The sequence below is a fragment of the Physcomitrium patens genome, chromosome 2, assembly GCF_059467195.1.
Source record: "Physcomitrium patens ecotype Gransden chromosome 2, ASM5946719v1, whole genome shotgun sequence".
Taxonomy (NCBI): Eukaryota; Viridiplantae; Streptophyta; class Bryopsida; order Funariales; family Funariaceae; genus Physcomitrium; species Physcomitrium patens.
Genome location: NC_143411.1, coordinates 19,157,042 through 19,170,841, shown reverse-complemented (window position 1 = coordinate 19,170,841; position 13,800 = coordinate 19,157,042). Strand labels below are relative to the sequence as shown.

The following is a 13,800-nucleotide window of genomic DNA, read 5'->3' as shown; positions in this document are numbered from 1 at the left end:
ATTTTCTGAAAACTGTAACCGTTGACTGGGGTTAATGCTTTTGTTCTTATTTGGATATTCATTGGTAGGCAATTCTCAGCACCTCTTATTTTTAGCAGCGTTGGATGTCAGTGTGACATTATTAGAGTTGTCTGACAGAAAAATTTGTGCAGTACTAAATATTTACTTGAACAAGCTTCGTTGTCACTTTCGTTCATTCATGCAATTTTGGATCTTATCCGCGGATTCACATTGTAGAACTCGTGATTATTCAGGCTTGATCCCCATTAGAACTCAGGGTTGGGTAGAGCCTAAGGGAGTCCAGAATGCCACCTCTCGTTAGTCGTGCTGTTGGAATTGGCTCAAGTGCTTTTGTCTACAGATCAAAGTTGAATGTCAAAACTATATTTCTAAGCACCATCATATTTTAACATGGTACTAACATGATCTTAGAGTACTTCCGGCTTGATGGGTGGGATTCTACGCAGTATATTGTTGAGTCAAATTTGATTGATATACACATGTTCAGTTTGAATACCATCGCAGAACCGTTGCTATAATTAAATGACATCTCTTAGTTGACAATGTGAGAAATCTGTTTTGAAATTTACGGCCATAATGCATTTCTCTAAAAAATTTGGGCCCAAGTGGCTTTCTCAGCAAGGGTCCAGACTCCATTGTAATTTTATTGTGTTAGTAACATGAGTCTAATCATGGAGATGTTCAGCTTAATTATATACTATCTAGGCCTTAGAATTGTGACAACGACCTTTTTATTTTAGTTTTATCACTTGTTTCAAAAAAAAAAAAAATTATTGGGATCTTGAGAATTATTCATTACGCATGACTCCACTAAATTTTGTAAGAATCGGTGGTGTACTTTATGTCGCTATATAACTGAATCCAGCCGAAACATGATGAAATAGCCACTAAACATTTTGTGACCCATTCTACGACATTCTGAAGTCCCTGAGATGAATATTTATAAATAAAATATCGAAAATAGTATTAAGAAGATCAATTGTGAGAAAGTTTGATACTCACATGAAGTCAAATGGAGGAATCAGGCGCTAATTCAGGTTCATCCTATCCACAGGTGGAAAAATCATTTGGTTCCCGTACACAAATGCAGATGTAAACGTGACACCAGGTAAGGTGTTCAATTGATGGAGAGGATTATACAAAACCTATGTGGGGAAATATACAAGACAAAAGGGCTAATTATTATATGATTAAAAAATCGTCTAAAATCTGAGAATGTTCGTCTGTATTGATGAAGAATCGCCTAATTTTGAACCTGCAGACCTCAACTGTTAGGTTCAGAGCGTTAAATTTTAACCACTAAACTTGAATACGACTGAATCTAATTTTTGAGACAGTCGGTTTCCAGTAGAATACCTATGTACCACCGATGGATGAGCTCTACTTCGCAGCTTTCGAGGCAAGAGCAACTCCAACTGCAGCAATGGGAGCAACAGCAGATGGAGGTACACTGACGGTCTTAAGCTGCTTTCCACTCGTAAGCAACCACTTTCGGAACGCCATCATGACTATCCAAGTACTAGTGGCAACTTTCTCCTTGATCATAAGCATAAGAGCAGCCGATAAGACGGTTTTAACAATTTGAGCATGCAAACCCTTGAAATAGCCCTTTACCCCTTCCTCTTGCCCGATCTGTTTAAATGTGTCCAACATATTTCGAGCACGATGTCTTGCGTTACAGTCTGGTTCTCCATTCAAGCGTGTTGCCTTGTCTTCCTCAGATTCGGCTGCTTGAAGCATGACTTTTGCTCTGCAAGATAATCAAACACGCCAAAGCATCTATCTTTAGATACCAACTCTATGTGAAGGAGAACTACGGGTATTAAGTCTACAACTGGACATGCTGATCCTTCATTTCAACCATGTACAAGAGCAGATAAAATCACCTGATAGCAGGATATGTAAGAATCGTAGCAATGGTCTTGGATGATGCTCCAACCAAAAATGCTTGAAAAGCAGTCAAAGCCTTAGGAGATGACTTAGAAAGTCTCCTATCTGTCCCAACTATCTCAACAACTACATCTGGTCGTAGTAAGAAGTCCTTGAGCTGTTCAAATACAGTGTACTGCAACACAATTCCCAAATTTGCTTAATATCTTAGGATATTTATCACAGTCCGCTTTCTAAGATGACTAGCTCTCAAATATATGCGCGATAAACTAAAACAGAAGTATGCAAACAAAAACATGTATGAGAAATAAAACCTTGCCTAGAAGTGAAACTCAAACTGGAAATGTCACATGAACAAGGTGGTAAAATTTTAGAACCTGGATCGCCGGATTCGAAACAAGGACAAGAGATGCTCCAAACCCAGTATAAGCCTCCGACCAGCTGCCTTCTGTCAATGTTTTCCATAAAACTTTCGACTTTCCAAATGCACTTGTCTGCATCCTGGTTGATGCAGTATCTAGGGGCTGTTTTTCAATCATCCCAAAACAACAAGAGTTCACTGAGGGCACACTCAAGCTAGGTTTGCAAATAGCACATCGAACCAAGAACTAGAGGTGTCAAAATTCAAAGTTTTAATTTGTCGCTTTTAAAGAAGAATCATGACATCTTGTTAAATCAAGAGCAATAGTAGCAAACCTGGGTCAATACAGCAGTGCACGTGCCCGCTGCTGCAGCTACTATTAGATTCGCCCCCGTGCCCATTTTGGATACTTTAGCTTTAGCTAAGTACCATTGCTTGAAAAGGCTGTAGCTATAAAAATAGATGAATTGTGAGATGACAGACTGCAGACTCTTCGTCCCAAGTCCCTGGTACAATGACAAGACTTTGCCGGCTCCAACTGATTCCCAGAACACATCAAAGAGGGACCTGAATATAAAGTCGAAAAAACTGTCAGCGAGTGGCCAAATCACAACCATGACAGCATCTAAACCACAATGGATGTTGTAAAACAGCCAGAAGAGAAGCTTATGTGAACCCCATGAGCTATACATTTCAATGCTCCTCCAAAACGGAAACCTCTTACTCACAGATATGAATAAAGTGGTACAGAGAGTCAAATCCTATATGTGCAGTTCCATTATGCACTCAGCAATATCAATTGACTTACTTGTATTTCCGTGCCGTTCCAGCTTTAGCCTCGGCCTGATACTTGGACTTGCACGTATCCAACGGATACAAAAGAGTTGTACTAACGAGACCACCAACAGCACCGGAGGTCGCTTCTGTCAATGATTTAAAATCCAGCTCCATCTTGCACGCGCTTCTAGTCTTCGCGCTCGCAATGAATGATTAAGGTGACTGAAATCCAAACAACGTCATATTTAAAGCGTGATCGAATTTGAAAGAAAGGAATGAAACACATGGAGAACGATTATCGCAGAAGAAACAAGTTAGGGGAACATAAATAAAACACAAACTGCATCTCCATACAGCGATCGTGTTTGATTGATAACAATTCCCCAACTTACGTTAAAAAGTCAGCAACGGGGGTGCGATCTACCACCGAAGTGCACAAATTTCGACCATTGGCAACTACACACTCGAAAGAAGCTCGCAATACATCCACTGACTACCGCTGTAGATATGACTCACCCTCTTGTAAATTAAACTCGCACAATCAGACCCCAAACCAAGCTGCAAAGACCATAAAAAGTAAATTCACTATATCAATCAAAATAGAAAACAAAGAACGACTTCACTTAACCAGACGATCTCAACCCGCGCCATCCCACAACGATTTCATGGCAACACTCGCACCAATCCGACACATCAAATTTCATACTAGAATCTAACTCAAAGCTACACCTGACGAGAAAAAGAACGACTACAGAAGAGGAACAACAACAAAAGAGCTAAAAAAACAAAAATAACAGATACATAAGGCTCACCCTAAACTCACGCAATTCTGCAATAACTGCGAAGTGGCTTGCGTGACGCAGCATCTCAACAACCTGACGGTGCCGGTGGGCCAGACCAAGGCAAAACATGATCAGGCCACCCCAGAGCAACGAGGATCCCCTTTCATAAACATTCATAGACAATCTCACTGTCACATCCCCCCCCCCTATTGCCGATCGCAGCAAGTGCAGATCATCGCACAAAGCGGCGGTCACCTTCCGAAACCCGCGACCCCGACTTCGCACGTCCCGAGCCGCATGACTTCCCGGAGTTGCACCCTGTTCCTCGGCACAACTGAGAGAAATTACCTGTGCAAATCACGCCCCATCCTGAATTCCAGCAGTTCCAGATTACGTCGCCTCAGTTTCAGAAGCTGCGCATGAACAAGCGATCGGGGACAACAACGCATGGGGAACTGTCGGCAACAGAGCACACGCAGAACTTCTGCCCGCGGTCGTCGCGGACACGCCTCCACAGAATACAACAAAATCACTTCCGAAATTACTCACACAACTGCCATTCCTACTCGTGTGACCGATTCACGGTGTTTTGAGTGTGAATGGCAGCCGAAATTCCGGTGCCGCAAGTCCTCGTAGCGGCGGCGATCGAGCGGAAGGGGGCCGAAGGATTTCTCAACGTGCCTTGGTTCAGGAAGCTTCTGAGAGTCTCTCGCTGAGCATGGCGGGGAAAAAGGCGGGGGGTGTGTCCGTTATCGTTCAAAAAAGGGCGGGGTAAGTTCGAGGACTTTGACTAACTTTACAGTTTTTTACCCTTCATAGATGAAAAATTGTCTCATCATTTTGCACATCATATCAATTCTATATATATATATATATAAAATTCTGTTTTAAATGTTAACTTTTTTGAAGAAACCTATTACATATATATATATATATATATATATAGATATGTATTTTATTGTTCTATTTATTTTTTCAAGTTCCAAGAACAAAAAGTCTATTTGAACTATCAATCATTGTAGGACACTATTGACTTCATTATGGTATACTATTGACATTACTAACATTCCCAATGATTCTTAGTGAAATTATACAAAACAATGTACAGCTCTCAGTTATTATTGAAAATGAAGAATGCAAGTATTTTCATACTAACATGTTTGTTTTATGGGAATGCTAGCACAACTGAAATTGTTAGGTCCGAATTCTACCCAATCATTGAACATAGATCATGTTTTTTCAACTATTCTAAAAGTGATTTTGATGAGAGTTGATTTTAAAGCTGTTGCTTTGAACTTTGATTGGCACGATAGTTTTGTTCAAGGTTCACAATTTACTCAATTCTGATTAGCAGCAACTATTACACTTATGAAAGGCATCAAAGACAACAAGTTGGAATAAAGGATATTTTGCAGCTTGAGTTTTCATTCAGTTTCTCTCTAACTTCTGGCAAAGACTAGCTAATACAGTAAGCCCTCAATGAACCACTATCACCACAATGGTTTTAGAGTAGGGCTTTGAGTTGAACTCTTGTTATGCCGTGTTACCCACATGAGAGATAATAACAGAGCTTACAAGAATAGTTGAAAGGATAGTCAAAGGCTGCCGTTCCTGAAAACTACAAATATGGATGCTAATTATATATATATATATATATATATATATGTATATGTCTTACACCGAAGAAGAGTACAGGTGTAGTGCAGGTGGGCAGCGAGGGAATAATGTTCATTGGCTTCTCTATTGTTTCCAGAGAGCTCACAACGGTGCTGTAAAAGTTTGAGTTGAGGTCTGCCAAAACGGCACTTAGGCTCAACTGAACTGGGTGAGTCAAAGTGCCTTTTTGAATGGTCTCGCATATATCTTACATTCGTGAGTGAGATTTGCAGCCGAGCCATCACATCTGAGATAACTTTTTCAGCAGGCCAAAATGTTGCATTTGACCACTGATCAAATCAGGAATTGCCTAGGAGAGAAATCAACATAGATGTCTCGTGGAAGAAATTGTTGAGACAGAACTCACACAGCATGGACTAAACTTGGAAAGGTGAGCAGGAGGACATCCATCAAGTGAACCTAGAGAGATATGTGGTGCTTTCCAAGGTCTCAAATCACAGCAGCTGAAATTTAACCACGGCAAGCCTTTTGCATGCATAAAAAGACACATACAGATATCTCTGCGAAAGTCTATGCACGTATCCTACTTGCTGATCTTCTAGTTAACCCCGCTGTTCTAGAAGTAGAAAATGACTCTCCTATTTCATTGTAAGATAAAAATGTTCCACGTTGCAAATCCAGATGCACAGCATGAGAAAGAGGGTGCGCAACCTCCGCTCCTAACAATGTGTTCGAGCAACCCAAAAATTACTAAGCTGGTACACGAGGACGCAATGTTACTGCAGCGTCTCAACACTCAGGCAAGAACCTTCCGAATCTCTTCAGCAACCACGTTGGGTGAGTCAAGGGTTTTCCGGATGTAATCAGTGACCTCGTTCGCTGGTTTCGCCGCTTCGATATTCTTCACCACACCCTTTTGCTGGTAGTAATCAATCACCTATAAGCAGCAAAATTTGACGACATTAAAGATATAGCCAGGCCCAACTTTAAAATATGAAAGGATGAAACAATAAGATTTACTCGAAATAAACTACACGCAAGGACATTCAAAGCTACAAACTCCTACAAAATCAAAAAATAAATAAGCTGGTAGAGCAACTCATATCTGTAACAATCCTGATGATAAAACAAGCGTCACAACCTACAAATATTGCTAATTTTGAGTTCAGAAAGCATCAAAAGCTGAGGTTGCAAATACTCCGCAGTAGAAACCAACAAAAATGCATTTGTCAAAACCAATTTGATTTTGATTAGAAAAAATAAAAAGCAAAAGCGAGAAAAGTCAAAACACTAACGGGTGTGGTCTGCTCGTGGAATGACGTCAGTCTCTTCTGCAAAACCTCCACAGTGTCGTCCTTGCGCTGAATCAAAGGCTCTCCGGTGATCTGCACAACGCACAAATCAAACAGTCGCTCAAACCCCCAAGGTAATTCGCAAATAGACAAGACTTTTGTGCTCCTGCAAACAGAAGAAGAACAAAAACAACCGGAGTAGGTTGCACACATTTCTGACGATACAGCGAAACTGTTGCTAAGATTAAATTCACTAGGTTATCAAAAACTCACATCATCACGGCCCTCCACCTTCGGAGGTGCGAACTTGGAGTGGTACGATCGGCCACTAGCGGGATGAATCCATCGACCAGTTATTCGCTCCTCCAGAATGGCATCATCGATCTCAAAGTTCAACACCTTGTCGATCTTCACACCCTGCTTTTCAAGAGCTGCATCTAACTGCACATAGAGAGAACCACTAGATGACACCCACATAACTAGGACGCTCGCCATCCCACTGGCATCACAGAGAGCCTTTTCGCAGCAAAACATTTCTTGAAGAGAAAAAAGAAATAAAATATTTACCTTCTGAGCTTGAACGACAGTGCGAGGAAATCCATCAAGGATAAATCCCTTGGAACAAGATGGCCGTTTCAAAGCATCATCGATGATGCCAACCACTAAGTCATCGGACACCAATGCACCCTGCCAACCAACTTCTGCTTCTATTAATCACTCCACATCTTTTATATGCAATATCCTTGATCACTTGCTAACGCTCCTCAACTGCCATTGCACCAACAGCCCCACCAAACCCCTATGACATGATTCTCATTGCAATTTGACTCAAAGAAAAACACCTTTTCCATAGCAGCCTTCGCCTCCAAACCCAGAGGCGTCTTCTGCGCCACAGCAGCGCGCAACATATCACCCGTAGCCAAATGGCACAAACAGTGCTCCTCCTTCAAAATGGGGGACTGGGTTCCTTTCCCGCATCCAGGAGGCCCTACATCCCATCGCACCACGGCATTAAACCCCTTCACAACCGCAACACAAAAACTCAATCAAATCCTAACAAAGAGCCAAAAAACTCATACATACCCACAAGAATGACGCGCTTCTCCTGCTTCGGGGCGCACTTGAGACGCCGCATGACCTCGTGGAAGAGAGAGTCGTTGGGAACATCCTCCAACTGCGCCGCGGCGGCCATAGCGAGACCGTGGGAAGAGACAGAGAGGCTGCAGAAGAGAGCGAGAGCAAGCGAAGAGGAATGGCAGCGGCGGGGCAAAGGAGGACTGGGGCCCGGGGTTGCATGTAATGTGCTGTGGAGCTGGCGGTGGTGATTGCGACGAAATCGCTTCAAGGCTCCGCAAAAGCTTCCAGCGTCTTTCTCCACCGTGACCGCGCTAGAGTCCTCAAGGCTCACAGTCAAGTTTGCCGTCACTGTAGTCACCACTGCCCCTGCCACGACTATAACTCCATAGTTTACTTTTCACCAATTCAACTGAATTTACTTTATTAGTTACCAAGCATTCGTCCCTGCATCCGGTGGCTACATGTCGCGAAAGACACGACGTCTTGCACAGCACACTTGGACAGAAAGCAGACTATCTTATGACACACTCACCGCAAAAGTTTACAAAACCTAAAACAATTCTATGATACATTAAAGTAGACTATGCAGGGATTTCCATTGTTGAAGAGACAAAATATATAAACAAACAAATAGACACTAAAAATACCTAGTAAACTAAAACCATGATACATCGGCGAACGCAGATAATTTTGCTGCGGAAAGAAGATTAACACAGATACACCCTAAAAACTGGCGTTTAGTTTATAATAACAGATAAGCATCCTTTGAACAAAACAATGACGAGGGGTTTGGGCCATGCATTGAAATCTTCATCAAATAAAACCAACTCCTGCTGTTCCCAAGCATTTAAATGCAAAAAACAACGATGAGTATGTGCAATGATACAGTTAAAATCCCACTTCGATACTGCCCGCAATCAACAACATACTCATCTAAAAAGTCCAATGCAATTGTGACGATGAATTATAAAATTGCCCATGTAAAAAATCTTTGAACCAGTGCAATTCGTTACTTTACACTACCCTGAGTGAAATTCACAAAACATACAAGCCACCACATTACCATGAGCGCAAAAAATCAGAGTATTCATGATATCGTAAAATGTAAGTTGAAACACATAACACAGCCCCCTAAACACACTACAATAAACCAACGACATCCACTCTTCCTCAGCACCAACTATAGAGCGACACATCCAAGCATTAACCTCGTGTCAGCCACGCATCACTGGCTCATCACTGCAAGCCCCGCATCAACACTCAGTTCGTCACAAGCGCTGCATTGTTCCAGCCCCCATGCCCACACATGCAACTTCACACGCCACCACCCACGCTGTCGTCTGTGCATCCATGCAAGCATTGCACTTCCCCCTTCTGCCTCGCTCCACAGCGCTCTGCGATGCACTCCTTCGCCCTGCAAACTGCGTCCCCACATCCATATCCACATCCCACACTTGCATCCCCCACACGCTGCACCAACCCCACAAACTTCCCACAACCGCACCTCTCGGCGCCAAACATCCCCTGCCTCTACCCCAATCCTCCTACCACCTTTTCTCCACCCCAGCAGCCGTCCAGACATCACACTTTCCAGCCATCACAACTGTGCGCGACAACCACAATCCACTGATACATTCATTGCTTCATGTGTACTCGTACAGAGATATGCTCTTGTCATCTGACACACTAGCCAGCCTTCCAGAACTGCTACCCTCCCCGCTAGGACGAAACGCTACTGCCCACACTTGATCCGTGTGATCTGTCACGGTTTGTATCGACGCCCGCATCTTCAGGTCCCACAGCCGCACCGTCTTGTCGCTTGACCCTGTCGCGATGGCTGCCCCCTCCGGACTCGCGTCCACGCTCAGCACCCAGCTCGCGTGCCCTGAGAACGCACTCACCAGCATCCTACTCCTCGCGTCGTACATGTGGATGTGCTTGTCATCGCATGCGGTGAACAGAACGTGGTTGTCCGCTGGAGAAAACACCAGCGACCTCACTGGCATGTTGTGCCCTTCCAATGTGTGGATCAGCTTCCCCTTGCCCACGTCGAAGATTGCCACTGTCCCGTCCATCGTGCTGCAAGCCAGATTCTTCCCGTCCATGCTCCACGCCACTCCCAACACGAACTTCCCCAGCCCCACCTTGTCTGCTGCTTTGCCGTCCGCACCATTCTCGGCCTTAGGAACCGTCAGAGACTGCTCCAGTTTCCAACTCGTTGTGTTCCATATCTTCACCGAACAACTCCCTCCTCCTGCGACTGCCAGGAGTTCACCCTGCACACCACCACCGATCCCAAAACCGCCCTCAGCTCCTTTCAACCTCGTCACCCTATGCACGCGGCTCCATTCCATTCCTTTGCGGGCCAATCATCGGCCTGCACCCTCCACTCACACCACGATCGTGCACTGCTCCTCCCCAACAACTTCGGTAAGCCCCGACGTACCTTGGGATCAAATTGCATCAGCCACGCTTCTGATGGAGGGGCCTCCAGGGTCGTCACGGTAGCATTCGAGTCGATGTCGAACACCCGCACGAAACTGTCCAGAGACGTCGAAGCTGCGATTCTGCCTCCCGGATGTGCCGCTACTGCAACCACACCCAGCGAATGACCTGCCACCACATGTGCAACAACTCCGGGTCAGCAACCCCGATGCACGCCCACTACTCACTACTAATCCAGCATCATCGCGGAGGTCGCAACCACGCCACAAACATGTTGCCAAACTCATACAACCCCACGCCCACGACAAGCACACCCCTTCACCCTTCATCCGCCCACGACACCTCGGCACGCTCTCCCGCGCCATCCACGTACCCCCGCACACTCACTTCCATTCTGCGCGCACACAAAATACTTTGCGTCCAATCCCATGGGCCCCGACGAGTCCATCCTGCATGTACCTTCAACCGGGCCGGCCGCCAAAATACCGTGGTGTCCATTCATCATCTCCTACCTCCCACACTCAGGTGCTTCCAATTCGGGTGCATGCGACTACCGTTCTCAACAATACCCCAATCCAAACATTCACCATTCCACATCCACCCAACACTGCTCTTTTGCGTCCAGCAAACTGAGCAGGGTACAACGTTTACTGCATCCCCGAAACGCGCCTCTCCTCATCCTTCTCACCCTGCTGCGTACCACCGTATCCAGCGGGACACCGCTACCCCATACGTTGCTCACGCGAAGCTGGTCTCGACGCCCACTGCTCTTTGTGCGGCAATGCTGACGCCCTTGGTCCACTATCACGCCACGAGCGCTTCGCCTCGTACTCCCCCGAGGCATCTGCTCAACTTTTACCACCCCATGTGATGATATGTTTCACAACTCTCACAAATTCCTCGCCGCTGCATTCCTGACCTAAACTACGCCTGCCTCATCCCTCCAACCCCACTCCTTCTACGACCCGCTACGACGACCATGCACTTCCGCGTTGGAAACCGGGCTTTCTCTATCTATGCGTCGCTGACGGAGGAACTGGGAAAGAACCTCATGGAACCAAACCGTAGAACCTGAGCCCTGGGCCTATTATCGTCATCTCGACCGACGGTCTGCGCTTCCACCCCAAACCGGCGCAGGCAGCTTGCCTGCGCAACACCTGGGACGGACGCCACGACCACATCCGCCTAGCCACCCAAACGTAGGGTTTACCGCAACCAACTGCCCGCAAAACGTACAATTTGGTTGCAAACCAGCTAATGCGACAGTCTAAACAGTCCACACGCCCATCTCGTGAGCAAGGGCGGCATTCCAGCGCCAATCTACATCGGGATAGAATCTCGCTAGGGTTTTTCAGCATTCACACCCGTTCCAGCTCACCAGCGCTGACCATCGCTCCAGGCGCACCACGATAAACACTTCAAAACAAAGAATGAAAAACAAAAACAGAAAGAAGAACGAGCTCTCGGAGACCGATCGCCGACTCCGGCATCCAAAGTGACAGAAAGATCCGGGTTTTCATAAAACCCACCCGTTCCGCACCCTAATTCACCACAAACCTGTGTTGGTCCGCTCGCACTCCAGCTCGTCTCCTCTCCACAGCTTCACTGTCTCGTCCACGGATCCAGTGATGAGCAACCCAGGCCTCGAGTCCGTCGCGGGAGCCCACGCCGCCGCCCAGATGCCATCATTGTGCGCCCCTGCCACATTCTTCAAACTGTTCACCTTCATGTCGCCGCGCTCTCTCCCTTGGACCTGGCCTTCCCTGCCTGGGTCCCTCGCAACCCCTCCAGCGCAACAGCAGATGGATTCGGGCTGATCACCACTGGTAGGCGAATTCGGCTCTCCCCTGACGCAATTACATGGCTCAGCAGCAGGAGCGAGGACGATGATGCATCGTTGCAGCTGCGACACGACTTAGCGAACACCAGGCAGACAGAGCAACCACCGAGCTTGCGAGGAGGCGCGAGAGCAGCAAGCAGAGGAGAGAGGAGGGAAAGGTAGCGAGCGAACAAGCGAGATTCGGTCTTCTTCATCCAAAGTGTCGGGAATGCATCCCATCCCCCCACCTCTTTCTTTCATCCGTTGCCAAGGTGGAACCTGAATGTGGGTGAGGGCGTTGATGGAATTCCGGATTTAATGATGTGGCATGAGCAGTGCTTCTTTTTTTCACTCCCCGCCCATTCTGCAGCAACCAAAGTAGAAACTACCTCATAATCGGTTGCCACAAATGATGAATATTTACAGTAAACGTTCATTGAATTTAAGAACTTGGACTTGTTTAAATGTTTTTATAATATACTTGATGATTTGGAGAACCAACGATAAGTGTCAGGTGTAGTTTGGTTGTTGTTCATTAGTGAAACATTCAATCAGATTATCATTTTTTGACAAGTTTTTTTCGGTTTCTATTTTATCTTAATTTTATAATTGCATTTTTCTAGTATTTTCTAGTAGTTTTATAATCTTTTAAAATTATTCTTTTATTCACATCATTATTTATTTGACGTGACAATTATTCTTTAATTTATAACTTGATCTATGTTTAATACTAAATAGATCACTTGGTTTATTAGAAGAGTTTAACCACTATAAAAAATGACCAAGTACATTGGTATAGTACTTAATGCTTAGATCTTATATTTATTACAACAACTTCCATTAATTTGTGTAGATAAGTCTTTTCTCTCTAAATTTTTGAGTTAGAACAAATTATTGTTAAAGTGTTTATATATATATATATATATATATATATATTTATTTTTTTTTATTTATTCCAAAGTGCAGCTAACTTTGATTAGAAAATTTAATTTGTTAATATCTATGACCATCATCCACAACTTCAAAGTTAGAAGCCATTTATTTATTTATTTATTTATAATTTATCAAGGACTTATTTTCTTCTTCTGAGTAGCTTCTATATGTGGGGCTACAAATCTTTGATTTTTATTTAGTCCTTCTAAGTGTTCTAAACATTCTTTCAAAGATTGAATATTTTTCAATCTATTGCAAATGACAATGTAGATGGATGGAACTTCAAACTCTATAGGCATAATGGCATCTAATCTATATACCAAAGAAATGAGTGTAGTCTTTGAAGAGCTTTATTAGTAGTTTGATAAACCTTAAAAGTAGTTATAAGTTCAAGTTTCCAATCATACTTCAAATCGTTCATAATGTTTTTTAATATCTAAAGTTAAATTCGATTGATCTTTGTTGTAAGACTATTTGATTTAAAGAATAAAGATGTTATATGTAAGTCTCACTAATCAGTGCCTCCTAAGTCTCCATAATACATCTGAATTGATACAATTGATATTAATAGGATTTTTTAATTTTTGAGATGCAATAATATTAAAATTAAAAAATTTATTTAATTTAAAAAAAATTAAATTAAAAAGTTTTTATAGATTTAAAGAGTCTTGATGAAGAAAAATTAATAAAAATGGAAGGTGTATAGTCTAGGAAGCAAATATCTTAGTTGGTTTAGTATTTGCTCTCAATGGTGATAATTGTTTTTTAGTCATAAAAGACTAATAT

At 43.9% G+C, this 13,800-nt stretch overlaps 3 protein-coding genes across 12 annotated transcripts; all 3 read right to left on the bottom strand.

Annotated features, from left to right (window-relative positions):
* Positions 1-958: 958 nt before the first annotated feature.
* LOC112275666 (peroxisomal adenine nucleotide carrier 1) lies at positions 959-4,520 on the bottom strand. 9 transcript variants are annotated; one of them, XM_090248247.1, is made up of 8 exons: positions 3,862-4,423; positions 3,442-3,607; positions 3,081-3,271; positions 2,608-2,839; positions 2,289-2,435; positions 1,908-2,086; positions 1,378-1,771; positions 959-1,065 (listed from the first exon to the last, which is right to left on the bottom strand). In XM_090248247.1, the coding sequence occupies exons 3-7, from the start codon at positions 3,221-3,223 to the stop codon at positions 1,402-1,404; spliced, it is 1,071 nt and encodes a 356-aa protein (XP_090104373.1). In that variant the 5' UTR covers positions 3,224-3,271; positions 3,442-3,607; positions 3,862-4,423; the 3' UTR covers positions 959-1,065; positions 1,378-1,401. The 9 variants fall into 9 exon arrangements, with proteins under 9 accessions (XP_090104373.1, XP_090104372.1, XP_090104371.1 ...); XM_090248246.1 differs by lacking the exon at positions 959-1,065 and adding an exon at positions 1,109-1,166; XM_090248245.1 differs by lacking the exon at positions 959-1,065 and having other exon boundaries at positions 1,109-1,771.
* Positions 4,521-5,952: 1,432 nt separating this feature from the next.
* Positions 5,953-7,998, bottom strand: LOC112275717 (adenylate kinase 4). Its single transcript, XM_024506325.3, has 6 exons — positions 7,824-7,998; positions 7,583-7,728; positions 7,308-7,427; positions 7,014-7,181; positions 6,744-6,833; positions 5,953-6,385 (listed from the first exon to the last, which is right to left on the bottom strand). The coding sequence occupies exons 1-6, from the start codon at positions 7,930-7,932 to the stop codon at positions 6,245-6,247; spliced, it is 774 nt and encodes a 257-aa protein (XP_024362093.1). The 5' UTR covers positions 7,933-7,998; the 3' UTR covers positions 5,953-6,244.
* Positions 7,999-9,423: 1,425 nt separating this feature from the next.
* On the bottom strand, positions 9,424-12,218 carry LOC112275705 (WD repeat-containing protein VIP3). Of its 2 annotated transcripts, none has more exons than XM_024506305.3 (3): positions 11,820-12,218; positions 10,264-10,430; positions 9,424-10,093 (listed from the first exon to the last, which is right to left on the bottom strand). In XM_024506305.3, the coding sequence occupies exons 1-3, from the start codon at positions 11,989-11,991 to the stop codon at positions 9,461-9,463; spliced, it is 972 nt and encodes a 323-aa protein (XP_024362073.1). In that variant the 5' UTR covers positions 11,992-12,218; the 3' UTR covers positions 9,424-9,460. The 2 variants fall into 2 exon arrangements, with proteins under 2 accessions (XP_024362073.1, XP_024362082.1); XM_024506314.2 differs by lacking the exon at positions 11,820-12,218 and adding an exon at positions 10,722-10,862.
* Between the last annotated feature and the right edge of the window lie 1,582 nt (positions 12,219-13,800).

Excerpts from the sequence above, each read along its gene's own strand:
- LOC112275666 (XM_024506274.3), bottom strand. The coding sequence starts at position 3,223 with ATGGAGCTGGATTTTAAATCATTGACAGAAGCGACCTCCGGTGCTGTT. Across the intron at positions 2,436-2,607 it reads GCACTGCTGTATTGACCCAG|CCCCTAGATACTGCATCAAC; the intron begins GTTTGCTACTAT and ends ATTGAAAAACAG. Across the intron at positions 1,772-1,907 it reads CTTACATATCCTGCTATCAG|AGCAAAAGTCATGCTTCAAG; the intron begins GTGATTTTATCT and ends ATTATCTTGCAG.
- LOC112275717 (XM_024506325.3), bottom strand. The coding sequence starts at position 7,932 with ATGGCCGCCGCGGCGCAGTTGGAGGATGTTCCCAACGACTCTCTCTTC. Across the intron at positions 7,182-7,307 it reads CTGTCGTTCAAGCTCAGAAG|TTAGATGCAGCTCTTGAAAA; the intron begins GTAAATATTTTA and ends CTCTATGTGCAG. Across the intron at positions 6,386-6,743 it reads TCCACGAGCAGACCACACCC|GTGATTGATTACTACCAGCA; the intron begins GTTAGTGTTTTG and ends TGCTGCTTATAG.
- LOC112275705 (XM_024506305.3), bottom strand. The coding sequence starts at position 11,991 with ATGAAGGTGAACAGTTTGAAGAATGTGGCAGGGGCGCACAATGATGGC. Across the intron at positions 10,431-11,819 it reads GTGCGAGCGGACCAACACAG|GTCATTCGCTGGGTGTGGTT; the intron begins GTTTGTGGTGAA and ends ATGTGGTGGCAG. Across the intron at positions 10,094-10,263 it reads TGATGCAATTTGATCCCAAG|GGTGAACTCCTGGCAGTCGC; the intron begins GTACGTCGGGGC and ends GGTGGTGTGCAG.